Source organism: Suricata suricatta, chromosome X (assembly GCF_006229205.1).
Source record: "Suricata suricatta isolate VVHF042 chromosome X, meerkat_22Aug2017_6uvM2_HiC, whole genome shotgun sequence".
Classification (NCBI taxonomy): Eukaryota; Metazoa; Chordata; class Mammalia; order Carnivora; family Herpestidae; genus Suricata; species Suricata suricatta.
The window spans coordinates 92,338,507-92,362,597 of NC_043717.1; the positions used below are offsets into that span (position 1 = coordinate 92,338,507).

A 24,091-nucleotide genomic window follows, 5' to 3' on the forward strand; every position below is an offset into this window, starting at 1 on the left:
TGCATTTGCTTTTGCTCAGCAGCCAACTCTTTGACCTGTCATCTTTGTCCACTTTCTCTCCTCAGTGTCATATGTTCTGGGTCGTACCTCTATCACTTTATTAAAATTGTTCTTGCTGAGCACTGATCTCAATTCCTTTCTTCTTTAGAATATCTGATAATGTTGATTATTCTTACTTCTATAAATTCTTCTTGTGGGCTCCATAATCCAATGTTTTACTAGTTTTCTTCCAGCCTCTTAGAATGCTTTTTCTAACTCCTCTGTAGTCTCTTCTTTCTTTCCTTCTCCCTTACTGTGGGTGGCCACCAAAGTTCTGTATTTAGCCTTTTACTCATCTTTCTCTCACTTGTCTCTCACTCTCATTCATTCATATTCTCCAAGCTTCAGTCAACACCTCTGTACCAGCATCTTCTATTCTTTCTACTTTCTTCAACCCTGATTTAAATATAAATCTCTTATATCTAGTTCATAATTACCTACTATCTGAAACTGATCTCAAATTCTATAAATCAGTCCCATGCACTAGTACATTTTTGTCAGTGCTACTATTATGGATTTAATTTATTACCCCCCTCCCAATAACTTTATACTGAAACTCTCAGAATGTGACCTTATTTGGAAATATGATCTGCAGAGGTAATCAAGTTAAAATGAGGTCCTTCTAGTGGGCTAATGGACTTATACGTCCAGTGTACTTACAGAAAGGAGAAATTTGGACACAGAGACATGTAAACAGGGAGAATGTCATGTAAACATGAAAGAAGAGATTGTGCATGAGAGACTATTGAATACTGAGAACGAACTGAGGGCTGAAGGGGGAGGGGGTTATGAGAGTGATGGTCATGGAGGGGGGCACTTGTGGGGAGAAGCACTGGTTGTTACATGGAAACGAATTTGACAATAAACTATTATAAAAAAGAAACAATGTATGAATATGTATAATTATGTATGAAATAAATACTGGTCTGATAGGGAAAAAAAAAAGGAAAGAGATTGTGGTGATGCATCTACAAGCCAAGGAATGTCAAAGATTGCCAACAAACCATCAGAAGCTAGGAGAGGCATGGAATAGATTCTCCATTACAGCCCTCAAGAGGAACCCATGTGAGGCAATAAAACTCAGTTTGTGGTACTTTGTTGCAGTGGCCCAAGCAAACTAACACAACCACTGAGTCTTTAGTCTCCCAGACTAGAAAACCTAGCCTCATCTCAGGTTCTTGGTTTTTCTTCCTCATGTATACCAAATCTGGTGTCAAAGACTTTAGTTATTCTTCTGAAGTGATTCCTAGCATCTTTAATCTCATATTTTCTGTTATATTCTTTTCTTCTACCATTTAATCTCATTTGCTGTTACCTTCACTCTAGTCCTGGGTTTTACCATTTAATATCTAAATTCCTATAAAAGTCTCTTATAGATCTCTTTTCATCCAAAATTATTTCCTAAAATATATAATTCATGTTGCTTTTATCATATTGGCACCATGATTGAGATATGCTTATAGTGCCATATTGTCTATTATGCTAAATGTAACCTTGGCTTCATCATTCCCCATAATCTGGACATACCTTATCCACTCAATATTTTATCCCCCTATATCCATCATCCTATTTCCCTCTTCAAGCTCTGTTCCTTCTCCTCTGCTGCCTCCACATCAAGGTATTTTCTTACTTTCCCTCTTCTCATCCAAACCTGTTCTCGTTTAAGGTCCTGATCAGTTTTCACTGACTGCAACTACTCTGGCCACAGTAATATCACTTGTCCTTGCTGCATTCTAATCAGTACCTTACAGATTCGTACCAAATAGTATTTCTTACATTTTATGTAAATTTACATACATTGTACCTCTATTTCCATCAGCTTATAGGATGCAGTGCTTGTTAATTAACTGATCAGACTCTTAAAGAGGGAATACTGATAAGTAGGGGGAGGGAAAGAAGAAGATTGGATACCAAGAGAAGTGAAAACTTCAGCTAGAACAATGCAAGAGAATGAGTCTAAGTCAATGTTTTCCAAATGTTCTCCCTGGACCACCAGCATCTAAATCATTTAGCATACCTGATAAAATGCAAATTCCTGAACTCCATTACGGACCTACTTAATCAAACCCTGTAGTGCAAAAATCAGACTTTTTACAGGTAACCCAATGATTCTTATATAAACCAACTCTGAGAACCACTAGTCCAAGTGGAGAAGGCAGACAAAAGATAGGCTGAAAAGCAACAGCTGTTCTTAGGTTTACTGGGCACATGTACTTTCCATCATGGCCATTATTAGAATGAAACAGTTTTCCACTATCATGATTTGCTTTGATGTGATCGCCTTTTCAAACACTGTTTTGAGAACAGCAGTCCTTTCTTCCCTGGCAAGAATATTTCCAGTACTGCATCACAAATGTGGGCCAGGTAATACAGAGACTCTTGAAGAATAGAAATTTGTGGCACTCCAAGGGAAGGTAACAGACTGTTATGCTAGGTTTGACCCTTACTTTCTCTGGGAATTAAAATTTAACCAGAGTATGCTATAGGCTCCTGGAATTCAAGTTTGGTAGCATGGAGAGAGAAACAACTCTGAGATCTTGCGCTTAAGCCTTTAATTGGAACCAAGTGATAACTAAAACATGTAGCTGATTTAGATAAAAACTGAGGACCCACTTACTGGCTTACACTGAGCAAGATTTCTGCAGCTGACTACTACAGAAGCAAGATAACAAAATTAGATACGATCGAGGGGAAGAAAAATGCACAAAAGTCCTTGAATTAAAATGAATTGAAACCTACTGGGAGAAAAGCTATTTGGTAAGCTCCATTAAGTCTATTGTAGATAGCTTTATTTGACAAAGCAGCATCCTGGCACGTGGAACAGGAAAGAAAATAGCTATAAGATGATCTGTCAGGGAGTTTTCAGTCTCTAAACGAATAAGATTCTGTGCAGTAGCCAATACAGCTTTTAACTCAAAAGAGACACAGAAGCAAAATGCAATTATATAACACTAGTAAGTGCATTTAATCTGACTCTCCCATACACACCCCCTCTCCCAATAACTCCTCAAACTCAGCAATTTACCAAGTAAATTCTCAAACTTATGATCACATTCATTTCAGGACAACACTGGATTAACACTATACAATATTGCAGATACTGACATGGAGACAATTCTATTTCAAAGATTAGTCAGCTATAAAACATCTTGGCTAAGCACTTAAATAATTGGAATAGCCTAATTACTATTAAACTCTTTTGCTTTTTTAGCTATAAGTTTATCATATGTGTTTACAGTAATTAGTGCACTGTTCTGAAAATGCTATCTACTGATTACAAAGGATTTATTCAATATATATGGAGATTTATATGTTTAGGGATATAACATGTGGCAGAAAAAGATGAAATTCAGATGTAACCACCACAAATGCCTTTTTAAAAGTCTGACTTGGTGGTTTTATTTCCTTAAGAGTTTCTCTCTCTTTTTTTTAATGTTTTTTATTTATTTTTGAGAGACAGAGAAAGACACCACGAGCAGGGGAGGGGTCAGAGAGAGAGGGAGATACAGATTCTGAAGCAGGTTCCAGGCTCTGAGCTGTCAGCACAGAGCCCAACGCACCCATGAACCATGAGATCATGACCTGAGCTGAAGCCAGACTCTTAATCGACTGAGCCACCCAGGCGCCCCTTATGAGTTTCTCTTGATGGAGTAAAGATTCTAGGACCAGTCAAATGGCTATAGAACTGCTGACTTTAATATGCAAGTACCGGAACCAAGAAGTTCTGGTTTGCATTATAATCAATAGGCTCTCTGTTTCTGTTTCTCTCTCTCTCAACACACACACACACACACACACACACAGACACACACACACACACACAGTAGGGACAGTTTACTACAATATCTCCAATGTCTTTAGCACAGTGCTTGGCATGCAATAGTTAAGTGAATGAATGAATTCATTTAGCCAGCACAACATTCCTGTTAGATAGTTGTGTAATATACTTCTTACAACTCTAAAACCTGAGGCTCAGTGGGACGGAAGTCCTTCCTGTGTCAGAAAAATACGGTTTGGACTAGAACTCAGCTGCCCTAACTTTAGGTCTGATGCTTTGTCCAGTATACCTTACTGACTCCTAAGACTGTCGAGAACGGCTTACCTGAAAACACTGGTTTGATATTTTAATCTCCCCTCTGGTAATTCCCTCCCTTTGGTAAGGTTTGTTATGAAATAGAAAGGTAGTGTATTGTCATATTGTTCAATAGGTTTGCATTATGAGTTCCACTGGGGACCTACATTGTGGCTTCACACTGAGGTCCTGAATATACTAAGTAACAGTAAAAGCTTTTACCAAGATATTTGTCTGTAGATTCTTGTTTGGCTCCCAATAAACCCCACGGTAACCAGTAACCACAATAAAAGGCAGCAGATAGGTCGATTACCATATAAAATAGATACTTCCCATTAGTTGGTAGAGTCTCTTTTAACTTTGTGATTCCTTAAGGAAAAATATTTAATTTATATGAAGACAAATTTATCAAAAGTATCTTTTATGATTTCTACCTTTGGAGACCTTCATCCCCAATTATATAACCAACTCGTACATTTTCCATAATTTCTTTTGCTGTTTTTTTTTAAATTTTTGAATCTTAAATCCATCTGTTACTAATTTTGGTATAAGGTATAAGTGACATAGGGATCTAACTACTTTTGTAAATGTTTGGCTACTTAACTATAAGTTCTCATGATTCCTACTGTAGAATACATTATTAATAAATCAAAATCAAATATAGAACAATGCTACCCAAATGTCTAGCACTCCGAAGAAAAGAAAGTCCACTTTCAATTAGGTACTATGATGGAAGACTGGAGTAAATGAGAAGATCCTATAACCACAGGGTTGATATTCAGCCACTATGTACTTAAATGGCTTTACAAATTGTTTCTCGCTGGTTCCAGACTGATGGTTTTGTGCCCATACCTTACTGGGTGTTAAAAGTTTTATATCCTTGCAAGTAGTTGTTAGCTAAATGAAACAAAGAAGAATTCTCTTTACCTGATTCCTCAGTTTCTTTTGTTTCTGTTGTTTCTTCTATTTCATCATCAGACATCTCCATTTCTTCTTCTCGCCTGATTCCCATTAATTCATCATTATGTATGTTGCGAATTTCCTAAGGTTAAAAGTTATGACTTTTAGGTGGGAAAGCTTTGAAAATGCTGAAGAAATGAACAGAGGTAAGGATAAGATAAACCTGGGTTCTTTGACATATGACAAAACTTCAGAGGACTCTTAAGGCAAGGGCAAAGGGGCATGTTGGGGCTGAAACTGTCTCAACAGACCAAGCAGACTGTACATTCTGTCTTTCATAAGGCATTCTTTCCATATCCAGAGCTCTGGCCGCTGATGATTCTTATATCCCTACTATATTAGAAAGTACTGTTGTTAATAAAAGACCTCTCACCTCTTATGTGGATTTTTGGACTTTCCTTTTAGGGTTCTGCCATTTTCACCTTCCCATGTCAAGTCCTTTGATTTTGCTCTTTCCATCCTCTTCCCTCTCCACTTACAGACTTACTCTACAGAACTCTTTTTTTAAAAAAATTTTAATAGTTTATTGTCAAATCAGTTTCCATATAACACCCAGTGCCTCTCCCCACAAGTGCCCCCCTCCATGCCCATCACCCCCTTCCCAATAGAACTCTTAATCTAACTTTTTCAAATTTAGAAGTTACAGCAAAAATGAGCTGTCAGGAGTGAACTTCTATCAGATCAACCCTTCTATGGATAATAACTATACTCTGAACAAAACACAAAATCAGACCAAGCCAAACCCCTAACTACTTGATGGCACTGGAGAGCAAACAAAAGCAGGCATATCCTAAAGAGTTGCTGACATTTGGAAGAAGGATGTGGGTTTCTCAGTTTTTTAAGGGCCATTTAGTCTGATTTTAGACCATAGTTAGAACCTCAAAGGGTGACTACATTTTTAATAGAAAACCTGGTCTTTATGTCATAAAGAAATCAAGGAGAGAGCTAAAGGAAAGTGAGGAGGGGATTTTAGAAAGGAGACAACCAGAGAGAGAGAGAGAGAGGGAGAGATCCAAATTCTGTGTATAGTATCTTCTCAAATTTCTGCATGACTCTTGAACCATGGAAACACTGGGCAGATTCCAAACAACACAGCTAAGTGTAAAAGAACTGACCTGAATTTTGAACTGCTATATCCAAGAGAGAATTTCCAGTTTAAATTCAATTAAGTAAATTGATCATTAAAACAAAAGAAACAAAATCAACCTTCTTTGGAAGAACATAACAGAATGAACATAATAGAACATAACTAGAACCTTAAAAGCAATATATTCACAAAATGCAGGCACAGCCCCAGATTATTTGAATACAAAGAACTGGTATGAGATGATCCATTTTCAAGATAAAAGAATCAACAGAGATGAAACTTGAAATGAGCCAGATAGGGCAGTTAGCAGACAAGAAGCTAAACCAGCTATTATAACTATCTCAATGACGAAAAGGAAATTTGATCATAATGAATGAAAAGAGGAAATTTTGGCAGAGAAACAGAAAGTTTAAAAAAGAACCATACAGAAATTCTAAAACTGAAAAATACAGTATCCAAAATAAAAGTAACTGGATGAGCTTATTCTAGAATAGAGATGGCAGAACAAAGAGAGAACTTAAAGAGAATACAATACAAATTTATCCAATCTGAAGGACAGAGAGAAACTAACTGGAATCATAGAAGAGATTGAATGATTTAAAATACTTGAAGAAAATAGTCGAAGATGTCTCAAATTTGATGAAAGACATTAATCTATATATTCAAAGAGGTCAGTGAACCCCAAGCAGGATGTGTGAAAAAGGTTTGTCTAAGAACACCATAGTCAAATTGCTGAAAAGTAAACAGAAACAGAAACTCTTTAGTTAGTTAAACCCATGGTGATAATCGTTTCACAATATATGTAGGTCAAATCATAATGCTGTGCACCTTAAACTTATACAGTACTGTATATCGATTATATTTTCAGTAAAAGTAGAAGAATAGAGAAACTTAAAAGCAGCCACAAAAAAAAAAAACCCTCTAGTACATTATATCCAGGGAAACAATTTGAATAGTTAGATTTCTTTCAGGAACAATAGGCCAGAAATCAGGGGAACAAGATCTTAAAAGTGCATGAAGAAATAAAAATATCTGTTTATTCGGAATTCTGTATGCAGAGAAAAATTATTTCAAGAATGAAGATGATTTAAATCTATTTTCAAACAAATATAAATGCCAAGAATTTGTCATCCAAAGATTTGCACTATAAGAAATGCAGAAGAAAGTTCTTCAGGCTGGAGGGAAGTGTTACCAGATGTAAACACAGATCTTCAGGAAGGTATGAAGCACTTTGCAAATTATGGAGATCACACTTACAAAGAAAAGCCACTTATAAAAAGCATAAAAATTGTACATTTTCAAGAGAATATAATCTTGTCTTAGAACTATAAAAGTTCAACCAACTTAGAGACCACTTAATGCTTATCAGAGGCTTCTCAGCACTGAGCTGAAAATTCCTTACCTATGTTAGCCCCAACTGGGCCATAATACAGGAAATATGCAAAGCTGTCTGGTAAAAATTGCCTTCATTTAGGCAGATTATAAATATTTCAAATGGATTTCTTAATAATTAATGTTATTGTTAATGACTATCTCAACTAATATCCTCCTTTTTATTCTTGTACCGGGAAAAATAATAATTTCTGTATTGAGATAGGTTTTCACTAAAGACAAATAAAAAAGTACCTTTTAAAAACTCAAGCTCTTCAGTATTATCACTGGTAGTTGACGTAAAGAAAAATAGAAGTAATAGAAAATAGAAATACCCACATAGTATCTCTCAAGTGCTGCTGGCGCCTTGCTTGAAATAGAAGAAAATAATGACTTGCTTGAGAAAAATGAACTTTAAAAGGCTGTGTCAAGAGAGAGATTTACTACATCTTATTCAAACTCATTGCATAGAGAATAAAGGAATTGCTCATTTCTAAGAATTCATTCTGTCTCGGGAGTCTAGGTTTCAGTTATTTTCAAAGAACTGTTACTGGAAAAGTGATTATAATGAGGTCTGACACTGGCAAATTCGAATATTGTACAACTTGCTGCATCAGGAAGACTTGTGGTTCTCCTCATTGCCTAACAAAAACGTAGCCTGTCAGTGGGTGTAAGCAGAGACCAACTCTCGATTCACAAACATGTCATCTGACTCTGGGAAAGTTACTGTATTTCTCAGAAGAATAAATTGTGTTCCTTCTAGGGAAATGTCCCAGGGCAGGGTGATCTAACTGAGAGCTAAGATATACCCAGTAGCTGCTTAGTACCCACAAAACATCATTCTGCTTCCAGCTGGGCAAGAAAGCATAATCTTTTCTTAGAAGTATAAAAAGTTCAATAACTAAGTGATGCAGCTAATCTAGAAGTCTTTCACATCTTCAAAAAATCTCCAGAAATATAAAGTCCCATGGGTAAATTTTAACTCAATACCTGAAAATACTTCAGGAACAAGAGTTACCAGTTCCTTTAGCTGACAGTGAAATGAGGGAAAGAAAAACCAAGGGGAAGCTTGCCCTCAGCTGTCAGTAAGGCATGCAAAGTGGCAGAGCTTAGAGCCTTCGAACCACTAGGCAATCCCCCTTAGCTACAAAGAAGCTAAGCCCTGTATCATTACTCTTCTGTAAATATCCCAATACCAAGTCACATGCATGAGATAAAGGCAAATAGAACATCAGAGGTTATAGGATACCACAGTAAAGTAAACTTCGGGGGTGTATTTAGTAAATGACAGTACCTGTAAATAAAGAAGTAGGTTTTTAATTCTTTGAAAGCCTTACCATTAAAGCAGTTGATATCTAAGATACCTGTTTTATTTATTTCAGGTAGGGTCAAAAAAGCTCTACTTTGGGAAGCAAACCCTAACTAATGCCTTTGGAGTGAAGGACTAAAAGGTACAATTTACCTAAGAAAGGCAAGCTACCCAGCTTGGCTCACAGGGGCAGGTAGAAGGGCTCTGAGCCACTGAAGTGGAGGCAGCAAGGGAAGTAGCTACCTCCCAGATTTGCCCCTTTTCCCATCCTGATATTTGAATCCAGTGCTGAAACAAAAAGAGTGGTAGTGGCATGCAAAGACATTTTCCAGAAGTTTTCATTTGTAAATCTCCACCTGAAATTGACTGGGCCATGTCACCAATAGACTATATTAAAAAAGGTAAGACAGCACTCATAAACTTCCTATACCATTCTCTTGCCCATAGTCGATCTGTGATATTTTTCATTTAAACAGCAAATTGTTGGGGCGCCTGGGTGGCTCAGTCGGTTAAGCCTCCGACTTCGGCTCAGGTCAGATCTCATGTTCATGGGTTCAAGCCCTGCGTCAGGCTCTGTGCTGACAGCTAGTTCAGAGCCTGGAGCCTGCTTCCCGTTCTGTGTCTCCTTCTCTCTCTGCCCCTGCCCCTCTTATGCTCTGTCTCTCTCTGTATCAAAAATAAATAAAACATTAAAAAAAATAAACAGCAAATTCTTAGTGGTTTCTAAAAATGCATTACAGGGGCTTTAACTCTGTTTTAATAGTAACTTAGAAAGTCACACGCTGCTCCACAATGGAGAAGACACTTTTGCATAGAATCAAACTGAAACCTGAAACAGAAGCAAATGCATTGAAAGAATCACCTTTTTACCAGATGACATTTTAAATTTATCACAAAGTAAGCAAATCACAGTCACTGCACATTATCTATAGTTTCACAAAAAGTTATGTGAACTTAAATTCATCTTACTCATGCTTTATGATAAGAAAATGTTCTCAGTAAAGCAAAGTTCCTTATTAATTGTGTAACAAAATTGTAGTTACCTAGACTTTCACCATTAATGGGATACTTGGTGAGGAAGGGGTCAGATGAAGGAATGGAAAGGGACAGATAGCCTCTACACTTATGTAGAAATTTGAATCTGAGATACCATTCAATACAATGAAGCAAAGCACAAACACAGGTTCTTAATCAATGCCTATTGTATGATACATATGGAAATAAAAATTAGGTTGGTTCAAATTGTGTTAGTAGGTGTTCTGATGGCTGAAAGCTAATAGCTAGTGTTAGTACACGTGGGTCCTAAAACAAGAGTATGCAGATGACTTGAATATCTATCTGCAAACAGCTCTTCAGAGTTTGGAATGGCAGGCTCGAAAATCTAGAGAGAAAGCTATTTTAGCCATCATAGTATTTCATTCTATGAGAATGTTAGCAATCATTAAGTCCCTTTTCCTCTGGCCTGATGGTATAAAATCTCATTCTGGGGAGATGTATGGGAGTATATTCTAGTGTCTACTGCTATAGCTCTAGTTTCTAGATATCATCCAAGGTTTAGCTTCTAATCTAGGCCAGCTTCTTAGTGAGAGAAACATGCAGGTTTTAAATGGTTCTGTAGAAAAAGATTTCTCACAATACACAGAACTGTTAGTGAAGTCACTGTAGACACTCAATTTTAGTTAAGAAAGGGACTTGAACTTTCTCTTAAATACCCTTTCCAATTGTATCTGTAGGAGGCTCACACACATACAAATCAGGAAAGTAAACCAATGAAAAAGACTCATTAAGAAACTAGTATGCCGCTCTGGAAAACAGTGTGGAGGTTCCTCAAAAAACAATCAATAGAAGTCCCCTATGACCCAGCAGTAGCACTTCTGGGGATCTACCCAAGGGATACAGAAGTGCTGATGCATAGGAGCACATGTACCACAATGTTCATAGCAGCACTTTCTACAATAGCCAAATCATGGAAAGAGCCTAAATGTCCATCACCTGATGAATGGATCAAGAAGATGTGGTATATACACAATGGAGTATTACATGGTAATGAGAAAGAATGAAATCTGGCCACTTGTACCAAAATGGATGGACCTAGAGGGAGTCATGCTAAGCAAAATAAGTCAGGCAGAGAAGGACAGATACCATATGTTGTCACTCATAGGTCTAGGAGAAATCTAACTGGGGACCATGGGAAGGGGAAAGTGGGGGAAAAGAGTTGGGGAGAAGGAGTGAAGCAAATCATGAGAAACTTTGAATGCTAAGAACAAAGTGAGGGCTGAAGAGGGAGGGGGGAAGGGTAAGGGGGGTGATGGTCATGGAGGAGGGCACTTGTGGGGAGGAGTACTGGGTGTTACAAGGAAACCAACTTGGTAATAAACTACATTAAAAAATGAGTTGATTAAAAAAAAAAGAAACTAGTATGCCCAGCATATGCTACCAACGTGAGTGCCAAAGCTCCCTGAAGGCGGGGACTTTTTCTTCTTTCTCCATAACCTCTCTCTCACCAGAGTAAGATGCTGTTGGCTGCTGGTAGGATGATAATAATACAGGAGCAGGTAGTTTGCAACATGAGGAGGTTTCTGGCTAGGTCATTCCCAAAGGCAACTGGTAAAAAAGGCTCAATATCAGAAACTTTCACCTTGATGAAACCTATGACTTAGGAGTTGTAGCTTTTATCCACAGACCAAGAAAAAGCTAATTTCATTGATTTAAGTCACTGAGATGCTCTGATTCTCTATGGGGTGCTAACAGCCCCAATTTAAGAGGACAGTTGTCACTTTTTACAGGACATCTCTTTTCAGTTCTCAGAGTTTCCTATTACCAAGTTAAAATATGCAGAAGTTAAAAAAGCTCCATGACTTAAAGAGGCACCAATGTAAAGTAGAAGAGGTCTTTTCAGGTTTAGGAAATGCAATGCCTGAGGAAAGTCATAAGCTATGTTCTACCTTCAGTAGTTTTACTTATCAAGATTGAGGTATTCCAGGTGGACCTTAATTTAATCCAACCCAACAGGCAGGAAGCATTTTTCTGGGTTTCCACAAGTCTATGAAATACATCGTGAAACATGTAGCTCTTGGCAAGTCACACTAGCTATGTACTTTATCATCGTCACTCTGCCAAGGAAGCTGTGCTACAATATTAAGTGTTAGCTCTCATTCTCTGTAGGCCCAGAGAAATGTCCAACTTACTGGCTATCTTTACTGAAAAGATAATTAAGCTCAAGTGTACACCCACCAGATAGGTAGGCTTGATATAACTGCAGAGAGCCTTGATGAATAATATTAATAGAAATATTTTATTGCAAAGTCATTCACAGGAAGGTTTGGTCTGAGCAAATCAGTGCTCAAATCAGAGACTCCCTTCCTCCTATGAAAAGATAATATTGTACCAGCAGGACTTTCTATAATGGGTGGGGCAGTTCAGACAGCTTCTGACTCTGAGAATGGATACAGGTATATGCGTATTGAAGAGAAGGTTGACACTTAATACTGCTTTTCTATAATTATAAGATATATTTAGCATTTCCCCTTGACTTTTATTCTTCTGAACTATTCAAACTAGAGAGTTTGGATATTTTAAATTTAGAGTACTAAACTCCACTCCTCCCCTTGATCACTTTTCTTACCCTTCTAGCTCCCTGAAGGGAAAGACTATTTGTTGAATTTTGTTTGTTTGAGGCTCAACAACTTTGGGTAACCTTAGGATTCTAAAATCATTTTGTGCTAGTGTAAGACAATATATCCTTTTTGGTTCCTAATTCTCTTTTTAAAAACAATTAAAATGTTACTAACTTTGTATTACTCTACTTATCAATTGCGCTGATGTCTTCAGGGATTTCTCCCCAGTGACTCCCAGATCCCTTTATAGATATACACAGCGTTTGTCATATTTTCTTCTAAGTCTCTCCACAGTTTTCAAGTAGTTGCCACACAAACTATGTCATTCTTCTTATGAAAGACGGAAAGAACAGATTGATATCTTCATTTTATAGGTTAGGAAACTGAGGTCCACAAAGATTAAATGACTCACTCAAGAGTGTAAAACAGCTTATACTAACACTCCAAGTGAGAAGAATAATTTCTAGTGTTGAGTCGACCACTTACTAGCTGTGTAATCTTGTGTACATCACTTAATGTTTCTGTGTTTCAGTTTCCTCACATGAAAAACATGGCTATCATACCTGCTTATTTTCCCTTATGGAGTTATTAATGATAAACTAAAATAATAGTATTTCCCACCTATATAGCATTTATGTTTTCAACTCTATACATCTTTTATCTCATTTAATCCTGCAAGACTGGTTTCCTTATTATCTCCAACTTACAGGTGAAGAAATAGAGACCGACAAGCTGACTAACTTGGTCAAAGTCACACAGCTGCAAAGTGTCATAGCTAAGACCCAGATTCTCTGACGTCAGGTCCAGTGTACTTCCCACTGCACCACATCTACATAGGTGAGGTGACTGTAGTGAAAGTGCTTTATAAAATGTAAATGCTTCACAAATGCTATATAAACGTTAAGGAATATGAGCACCCGCATTGATAGGTATAATGGGATTGCCAGCACACTAGCAAAGAGGACTCAGAAACAAAGTTGAAAACATTGCTGCATACACAGATCAAAAGTGTCAGGGCTGGGTAAGGAAGTGGCCCATAGGAACAGAACTTGAAGTATAGGTAACACCATGCCAAAGGCAGATCCATGAAAACAAACCTCCCATCTTGGTTTTCAATCTTGGACTCAGAATAGCAGCCTAATCACACCAGACATAGTCTATGCTAAAAGTCATTTGAACACACGTGGAGAGCTGTGTGTCAACCTTAATCTGAAATCAGAGCCCTCTGTTACCTTTAAAGCTGCCACCTATAAAGACAGCTGAGTGGATTTGGTAAAAGAAGCTCAGAAATTTCAACGTTCCAATATAACACCAGGCAGTTTCCAGCCTCAACTGTCAAGACGCTCTAATAAATGTAAGATAGCCCTAATATTACTAACATTAGACACGTAGGTCTGTAATTATTGGTGTACTCAAGATCAGCTAGCTTAGAGAAATAAACTTACAATGATCACAGCTACATTTTCACTACTAAGGTTTCTATCCAGCAGAATGCTTTCAAGACAACACGTGCACATTTATTACCCTTTTGGCAGCATGTGGTCTGGTCACAGTGACGGGCTATAGAGCATATCTCAGTGTTTCATTAGAGCCTTGTTGTGACCATGGGAGCTTGGCACTATTTAATTCTGACTAAACTCCGAATCAATAACTTGTTAAAGAAATAAACTGTCCCCCTGAGGGGCTACCAGAGTAAAAAGTCACCAACCTCAGCTTGTTTGCACCAAACGCTGATGTTTTTACGCTGGGCTTTTGTAAAATGGTCCCATGCCTTTTGTTTGGAGGCGGAATGGTACACAGCTACTATCTGCTCAACTGTAGCATCAGATTGGCAGTTGAATCAGGCCGGCGTATCATCCAGGGATGGTGAAAGGGAGGAAAAACGAAATAAGAGAAGTATCAGCCTTGTTGTATCTTCTTGTATGACACCACTAGACTACGGTTGTGCTCAGAAAAAGTTATGTGTGTTGGGGTATCATGATCTTAAGGAAGACTCAAAGGGAGAGACATCAATATATAGAATGAAGAGAGCTCCCGAAGGTTTGGGGTGAGATGGTGACTAAAGCATTAACACAGGCAGTCTGTATTCATTCAGGCAGGAGAGGCAAGGGCTGGAGTTAATGCGATTAAGTACTAATGGCCCAGCCTGGAATGGCAGTGAGTGGTGAACTGTACCAGCTCCTTTTGACACTGGCTTCTTTCATAAACTAGCCTTCCAAAATGAGACTGCATGCTTCACTTCAACAGAATCCATCTCTTTATTATTCTGACGTATGTTTACCCAGAGGCTTCAGATCAGAACCTGAGATGAATGGAATCTATTTTAAGTCTACCTCCATAGGCTTGTTGACTGGAGAAATATAAGTTTTATGGGAGAATGCTGTGTAAGTGTAGTCCTAAAGAGCATTTTTCAGAGTCTTTTAAAATGTCAAACAGAGAAATGTGTAAAAATATTCTGGTGGTTTTCCCTAACCAGTTCAAGAGAAGGGAACCTTAGATCTGACTTTCTTGGGAAAGGAAAAGAAGGAAAAGGACAAAAGCTTCTTCCTGGGTAGGCAGTCACAGTAAGAAAATCCAGGTGTTATTTTTTCATTACAGCTCAGCATATACCTTGTCTACTAATGATTTAAAAATTTATAATCCTTGCTTGCTGCTATTTTTTCTATTTATTTTGAAATCCTAAAAACATGTATCTCTCTCTGCCTAGATTCTATGTCCATATATATTTTCAAAACAAAAGTGGAAAATGAAGAACTCTTCCTTAATCCTAATTATGTCTGAGTCAAGTGTGGGAAGTCACATATGAAAAGAGTGGGCCTTAATTGTTTAAAAGCCAAATCATAAAACTGTACCCTTATTCTTAAGGTGAATAGAGTTCCTCACTCAAAAGATGTGAGTGCATAATTTTATCATATGTTGAACTAAAAATATCATGAGACTTTTTCTAATCTATCTCATTTAAGAGACTGTAGAAAGGTTGGAAGTAGTACTTTTTGAAAATGGCCATTTTGGTGGGTTCCCATCCCACTCAGTGTCAATAACATCCAGAAAAAAAAGGTGGAAGAAAACAAAGTGAAAAAACAAGTAGAAGTAGCAAATTTTTATTCAATCACCCTGGGAAACATAATTACACTTTCCCTGAAATGTTCTCTGTGAAAAACATATAATAATGATGCGAATCTGAAGCAGAGAAGCTTACAAATGCTGATGCTGTATTCTAACGTTAGTGATGAAATACCAAACTTTCCATTGAGGCCTGGAGCTGCTTATAACTTACTTTGAGAACAAGCAAGAGTAAAACCATGGGATTGTGGCCGAGCTGTCAGTGTCTCTAAGGAGCTGAAGGAGACATGCCATAAAAAATGAACACAGAAGGTGTCCACATGAATCCCATTACACTGGAGCTCAGCCACTTGGCAATATAAGGAGAGCACAAGGAAGTGAAGAAGAGGACACAGGACGGCTTTGTAGGCCTGGCTCCCACATGGAGAAAACGGCGCCTAAGTGAAGTGCCCTCTCACCCTTCCGCAGAACTGCGACTTCCACTCACATTGAATGAGAATTCCAGAAAGGGCCTGCTTAAATTTCTCCTTTGCTTCTTCCATGTCTTTCTCATGGGCAGCTTTCTCATTCAGTAGGCGGCGAACATGGCTGTTGGCAGACTGGATCATAGAGTAGAAGTTGTTGGCGCTGCGGCGGTTCACTTCTCCTCGCTCAATCCAGGTGAGCAACGTCTGCACAGCTTCTGAGAATTTGGAATCATCTGAAAAAAGAGATTTTTTCAAATCATTAAAAGTAACCACATCTCTATCTACCCAACATGCTGGCAAGGAGGCCACCATGGCTTTTTGGAAGTGGCTGTTAAATGAACCGCTGACCGAGGAGCTGTGCATGCACGCACATGCACATGGGCGGCAGGCAGGCAGGCTGACTGAAAGAACAAAAGACTCAAAAAGCGGTCAGATTGGTTGCAGTTTATGAAGAATTTTCAGAAAGAGAATTGTTTCTTTTTGTTTTACGTGTTCTTTGCTGATATAGCTTTTACATATTGCAAATTTCTTAACCTCTCTGATTATATGTGTGTGCCTGGGTGTAACGTACAAATTAGCAATGAGAGAACTTCAGAATTCTACAGTCCTGTTTTGTGTTTTAATAAGGAAAAGTAACCTTGGGTCTTCAGTTTAACTTGAATTTGATAGTCACTTTGTCCTGGATCCATGAAATTACAGTGTTGGTAGGAGCTTTAAGAAAGTGTTAAATGCGTAGTTCTTTAGGTATAAACACTTACATTTTTTACCTTGTATAGCATCACTCCTGCATTCAATCCACAGCCCCAGGCTTTTCACTCAGTCCCAGTCAATCTGTTTTGATGCAATTCATTCTATTTCTACATTTCTCCACATCCTGAGTCTCTTGCCTGAGGAACCCTCCAAGTAGATTTCTGCAGCTAGTTAGGAGTTATTCTCTGATGTTAAAGTGGTAGCACAGCTTATCCAAAGCTTCTGGTCCAGCTTCCCAAGATAGACACTTAATGTATTCTGTTGTTAAAGGCTCTTGAGAGAGAGAATCCATTAGCATCCTATTGAAGGCCTGTTTGGGGCTCCACATGTCTCTCTGGCCAGAAACCCTCATGTCCAGTGGAAAAAGCCCTCACTGCGATTTGAACTTTTTGCCTTTTGCCATTTTTCAATGCAGACATATGAGAGGTAAACCTCCCCCTGAGAGCAGGTTTTTATTTCATTACTTGCATACAGTCTTTATGTCTGATGCTTATTTTCTGCATGAACTCTACACAACCTGCAAATTCATTCTTGAAAACAAATTCAGACTGACTTGTTTGGTGTCATATAAACACGACATTTTTTTCACCAATGTTTTCAGCCTTTCTAGCTTTTCAAAATGCACCATTATTTCTGTGTCTCTGTGCTGCTGCTTCTGTTCTCTTATGGGAAGACAAAATCAATCCAAACAAAGGGTTTCTTAAATGTGTGAATCCCTTAGGCTATATATTGCAAACAAGTTTGGTGAGTGAGACCTATTTGGAAAGTGGAATTAGCAACATCTTGCTGAGTTCAGAGCACAAGAAGCAGGAAAAATTCATACCATTAGAGCTGGGTTGGTATCATCAATAAGATCAATGGGACACCCACATTCATCCAATAAAATCAATCATACTTGGAGAATGAAGAAGACTGGATTTGAACTACTAACACCGGAGACCAGGCAGGATGATTAATGTTAAATTAGAATAATGGTTCTGAGAGTCAAGCAGGGGGAACAGGAATAAAAACAAAAGGAATAATAGTCTGATTCAGCAATGTCTCAAAGTCTCCATAGTCACCATGTGAAATAAATTGGCCATTTTAAGTGATTAAAGAAGTCCTCTTTTGGTTGTGGTAGCTAAGTCTTTGAGTCATCTAAGAATGTACACTGTGACCACTCTCTGGGCCTCTATTTTTCTCATCTGTAAAAAAGAAATTTTACCAGAGTTTTCCAGGGTCACATAAAGTTCTATTGTTCTGATTTAGAATTCAAAACTAACTTGTATCTACAATGAAATGGGATGCTTACAGGTCCCCAGTCATGAATCACAGCTAAAATTCTCTGATGTAGAAAAGGAGGGAAAAATGTGTTTCATCCTAGTCATTTTATGTGTGGAGAAAAAATAGCCATCCCTTGAAACAGTGGAGGAACAGAGACACACATGTGAGGGACAGATTTTCTAGTTCTTCAGTTACTGGGTACACCTCAGTCTGGAAGACTACAACGTGAGAAATGCTTAGACCATATTAGTGGGAAATTCAAAGGATAACTGCCAATGGTACAAATGTATTTATTAAATTTCCCCAAAGGAAAGAGTTCTTTTCATCACAAAGCTCAAGTGCTTTCTATACCTTTTAGTTTTTCAGCAACAATGCTGCATTCGTGATCTGAATAGTGGACCACTGGGGGTGGCGATGGTGGGCGCAATCTTTCTTCTTCCATCCTTCTACGGTGGCGCTCCTCCCTTGCTAGCATGCGCTGTTTGCATTCCCACTCATAAAGGTCATCTCGAGCCTGTGCAAAATCAACATGGAGGCGGCCTGTGTCCTTCTTGTCAGTGCTAGAGCCCAGGCGAATGCGGTAACCTAGTGCACAGTGGGAGGGAGAAGAGTACAAGAGCAACTCAGCAGGTGAGCAATGGTAAGTACTTTTCCAAGCTCAATATTTCAGATGTGGATGTAGCAGTTTCAAGTGACCACATAATTCTCTTCCCACTACTAACTACCAAGGTGAACCATCAAAATACCTGGATTGTAGTTTCATTTCTGATAACAGTTTACTATTCTATGGGTTGGGTCAATCTTTCTCATAGGAATTCTATTCTTCTATCTGCCACCTTACCTCAGAGGTAAGAGAGAAAGTCTATGGGTCATGGTATTAAGAATGAGCCTTACAGGTCATGATCTCATGGTTCATGGGTTTGAGCCCTGCGTCAGGCTCTGAGCTGGTAGCATGGGTCCTGCTCGGGATGCTCAGCACAGGGAGGGGAACTCAGTCAAAGTATGGTGATCTCCCTGAGTTGAGGAAATTGAACTAGGAATCCAGGGAGGCTATGGAAGACAGAGTTTGTATGGCAGAGTACTAGAAAGAAGAAAGAGGATCCTCTGCTATTCTTTAGCTGCACATGATGTCTATGTGTGTGTGTGTGTGTGTGTGTGTGTGTGTGTGTGTACACTACCTGTGCATTACAGGTAACAATCCCTGGAGCTCATACAGGGCTGGGAATAGTTCCTCTCCCTCCCAGTCAGCAGAAAAAATGAATAATTCATATTATTATTGAGTAGAGTAGTCATAACGGTTTTGCCTTAGTAGAGAAAAATGAGCCCTAGACTAAATCCTGCTCTGGTATTGCTGAATAAAACTTAAAAAACGAGACCTGAAAGGATAAAAGATTTTCCAAGTTACTTAACTGCATCCCAGAACAAAGTTCAAGAATATTTACAGGAATGAAAAATATCTGGTAATTCACAATGTTTGGTATCCAATAAAAAATTACCCAATATTCAAAGACTGAGGAAAATCATAAGAAAGATTTAAAAACTCAACAAATCAAAACAGACCCAGAAGTGATACACATAATATAATTAACATACAAGTACACAAAAACAACTATTATAATTGGATTTCATATGCTTAAGAAGTTAAAGTTTAACCATATTAACTAGAAATACAAAAGACAAAAAAAAGAACCAAAATAAAATTTCTAGACATTTAAAGTACAATGTCTGAGTTGAAAAAAAATCACTGAATAGAAGCAATGGCAAATTAGACACTGCAGAAGAAAAGATTAATGAACTTGAAGACACAGCAATATAAGCTATTGAAAATGAAATACAGAGAAAAAGGACTGTAAGAAAATGAACAGAGTACCAGTAGGCTTGGGACAACTTCAAGGGGCTTAATATAGCCCAACTGGAGCCTTGACTGAAGAGAGAGGAGGGAATAGAAAAAAATATTTGAAGAAATAAGGGCAGAAAACTTTCCAAATTTAATGAAAACTCAGAGGTCTAAAAATTTCAAAGAAACTTAAGCACAAGAATCATGAAGGACATTGTACCAGGCACATAATAACCAAATTTCTCAACATCAGTAATAAAGAGAATATTTTAAAAGCTGCCATAGACATAAGATACATTATATGCAGAGAAACAAAAAGATAACATCATATTTCTTATTGAGAACCATACAAGCAAGAAATAAATTAAGTAACATTTGAGGGAAAAAAACTGTCTGCCTAGAATTCTACATCCAGAGAACATAATCTTTCAAAAAGAAAGGTGGAATAAATTCTTTTTGATACATACATCAGGAGCAGACTTGCACTTTAAAAAATCTTAAAGGAAATTCAAGCACAGGAAAATGATACCAAATGGAAATTTTAAACTATGCCAAGGAAGAGTATACATAATATGATTCCATTTATATGAAACTCTGGAAAATGCACACTAATCTGACAGACAATGGACCAGTAGTAGCCTGGGGAGAGAAGAGGGAAGGGGTAGGAGGAAGGGATCATCAACAGGGTATGAAGGAAGCTTTTGGGGGAAGTGGACATGTCCATTATTTTGATTGTAGTGACGGTTTTACAGATGTACATCTGTGTCTAAAATACCAAATTGTAGTTTTTAAATGTGTGAAATTCATTGTCAAATATTATACTTCAATAAAGCTGTTATAAAGAATAATGCCCATGAACACTAAAATTGCTAAACATTCCTTTTAGAAAGAAGAAGAATAAATGCATTCCAAATAAGCACATTCTGCTAGGGCCCTTTACAACTGACAATGCACTTTCATATTCAGTCATCTTATTTGATCATCTGAATCATCCGAAAATTTGATACTAATGATCACCTTGCCTATTCTCTCAGAATCATGGAGAGGATCAAATGAGAAGATGATATGAAAGCTTGGTAAAAACACATGACAGATACTGTGATGCTATGAGGTTGTTGCACCATGCACATTGCCAGCTCCCAAAGATGCTCAAACTCCAATAGAAAAAAATGTTTATTTCCACATTCCCATCCCCTTTTGTAAAGGATTTTTGTTTGTTTTGACCTCTTCCTTTTACAATATGGAAGAATAGCCAAGAAATTCAGGAGATTTCTAGCACTTATGAGCTTTCGGGGAGCAGGTTAAAATTTAAAGGGCAAAATTCAGTTATTTTCACATCACTGCAATCCCCTTTCCTCTGGCAATCTTGATAATGTTTCCAGAAGGTGGTTGTTGCCAGAGAGCCCATTTCAATGATGTTTAAATGTACACCTCCTGAGCAGCATGTCATCTTTTATGTACAGCTGTTCAGAGTTTTTTAAGACCTTTATGTTTGGGTGAGGAGCCAAGATGGTGGAGAGGAAGGGAGCTCTGTAAACTTCGTCTGCCCCATCTATCGAACTGAGAAGGACATTACTCTCATCTGCAAGACTGGAAGGAGAAAATACAGACTCCAGAAAGAAGACAACCTCAAAGATACCTGAGTGAGTGAGTGCGAACTGGGGAGACTGGAAAATGGGCTAGCCTGAGAAGGGCAGGGGAAGTGGGAGCCCCAGCCCAACACAGAAAAAGCTTGCGGAGCCCCTGAAAGATAAAAAGAAGAGAAAGAGAAACTGAACACGCTTATAGTACTGTCTCTAGAGAAGAGATAAAGAACGTTTAACCCCGCACGGAGAGAAAAACTCACTCCATATATAACTGCTGGGCAGTGCAAATCCTGAATCTCGGGTGGTACCAGGAGAAAACAGCCCCCACTCCTGCAAGATCCCAGCAGGGAGTCCATGGCCTTGACAGTGGCGGCCCCAGGGGCCTGCACTTTGGCCTCGGCTGCGAGAGCGGGAGCACACACCTCATTTCCACAGTGCATCTTGCCTCCAGCATTGGACGCTCTAATCCTGGGTGCCAACAGGAAAAAATAGCCTCACCCCATGCGATCCCTGAAGGGAGTTGGCGGCTGCGGAGGCAGAGGTGATCACTTTGGATGAGGCTGCGGGAGCCTGCACAACCTTTCCGCAGCGGCCTGCACCTCCGGCAGTAGCAGCAGCACGAATCACAGCTGATGCCAAGAGAAACTGCTCCTTCCCCTACATGATCCTGGCTGGGGGTTTGTGGCGGCATCTGTGGGGGTGCGCACTTCGCCTCCTGCAGCAACAGCGCAGATCCCTGCCAGGCACCAAGAGAAACTGCTCCCTCCCCCTACGTGATCCCGCCTGGGAGTTATATTGGACAAACTGGACTTTAAAGTAAAGGCAATAACAAGAGATGAAGAAGGACATTATATAATAATTACAGGGTCTCTCCATCAGGAAGAGCTAACAACTATAAACATCTATGCCCAAATTTGGGAGTGCCCAAATACATAAAACAATTAATCACAGACAGAAACAATCGTATTGATAAGAATGTGCTAATTGCAGGGGACTTTAATACTCCACTGACAGTAATGGATAGATCAACCAGACAGAAAATCACTAAAGAAACAATGGACTTGAACGACACATTGGAACAGATGGAATTGATAGATATATTGAGAACTCTGCACCCTGAAGTTAGGAAATTCACCTTCTTTTTGAGTGCACATGGCACATTCTCCAAGGTAGATCACATACTGGGGCATAAAGCAGCCCTCCATAAATATAAATGAATTGAGATCCTACCATGCACACTTTCAGAACACAATGCTATGAATCTTGAAATCAACCACAGGAAAAAGTCTGGAAAACCTCCAAAAATGTGGATGTTACAAACCACACTACTAAAGAATGATTGGGCTAATCAAGGAATTAGAGAAGAAATTTAAAAATTTATGGAAACAAATGAAAACGAAAATACAACAATCCAAAATCTCTGGGACGAAGTAAAGGCAGTCCTAAGAGGAAAGTTCACTGCAACCAGGCCTATTTCAACAAACTAGAAAAAGCGCAAATTCAAAGTTTAACAGAACACCTACTGGAACTAGAAGGGGAGCAGCAGGAGCACCCAAAACCCAGCAGAAGAAAAGAAATCATAAAGATCAGGGCAGAAATAAATAAGATAGAATCCAAAAAACCAGTCGAACAGATCAATGAAACCAAGAGTCGGTTCTTTGAAAAAATAAACAAAATTGATAAACCTCTAGCCAGACTCCTCAGAAAGAAAAGAGAGAGCACCCAGAGAGACAAAATCACGAATGAAAAAGGATCTATTACAACCAATCCCTTAGAAATACAGGCAATCATCAGAGATTACTATGAAAAATTATATGCCAACAAACTGGACAACCTAGCAGAAATGGACAAATTCCTAAATGCACAGGCACTGCCAAAATTCAAACGGGAAGAGATAGAAAGCAAGAATAGACCGATAACCAGTGAAGAAATTGATTCTGTAATCAAAAATCTCCCAATGAATAAGAGCCCAGGGCCAGATGGCTTCCCAGGGGAATTCAACCAGACATTTAAAGCAGAGCTCATACCCAGTCTTCTCAAACTATTCCAAAAAATAGAAATAGAAGGAAAACTTCCAAACTCATTCTACGAAGCCAGCATCACCCTGATACCCAAACCAGAGACCCAGCAAAAAAAGAGAACTACAGACCAATATCCTTAATGAATACAGATGCAAAAATACACAACAAGATACTAGCAAATTGAATTCAACAGCACATAAAAAGAATGATCCATCATGATCAAGTGGGATTCATTCCTGGGTTACAGGGCTGGTTCAATATTCGCAAATCCATCAATGTGATACATCACATTAACAAAAGAAAAGATAAAAAACATATGATCCTGTCGATAGATAAAGAAAAAGCAGTTGACAAAATACAGTACCCTTTCTTAATAAAAACCTTTGAGAAAGTCGGAATAGAAGGAACTTACCTAAACATTATAAATGCAGTTTATGAAAAGCCCACAGCTAATATCATCCTCAATGGGGAAAAACTGAGAGCTTTCCCCCTGAGACCAGGAACACGACAGGGGTGCCCACTCTCACCACTGCTGTTTAACATAGTGCTGGAAGTCCTAGCATCAGCAATCAGACAACAAAAGGAAATAGAAGGCATCAGAATTGGCAAAGAAGAAGTCAAACTTTCACTTTTCGCAGATGACATGATA

The 24,091-nt window shown here is 38.5% G+C and overlaps 1 protein-coding gene across 5 annotated transcripts in view; it reads right to left on the reverse strand.

Annotated features, from left to right (window-relative positions):
• ENOX2 (ecto-NOX disulfide-thiol exchanger 2) overlaps nucleotides 1-24,091 on the reverse strand; it is a 249,160-nt gene that overhangs the window by 18,765 nt on the left and 206,304 nt on the right. For all 5 annotated transcript variants that reach the window (XM_029930552.1, XM_029930555.1, XM_029930553.1 and 2 more), the window contains 4 exons: nucleotides 18,350-18,583; nucleotides 16,006-16,218; nucleotides 14,164-14,270; nucleotides 5,039-5,153 (listed from right to left, as the gene is read on the reverse strand). In XM_029930552.1, coding sequence (XP_029786412.1) covers nucleotides 5,039-5,153; nucleotides 14,164-14,270; nucleotides 16,006-16,218; nucleotides 18,350-18,583 — 669 coding nt within the window. The remainder of the gene's footprint in view (nucleotides 1-5,038; nucleotides 5,154-14,163; nucleotides 14,271-16,005; nucleotides 16,219-18,349; nucleotides 18,584-24,091) is intronic.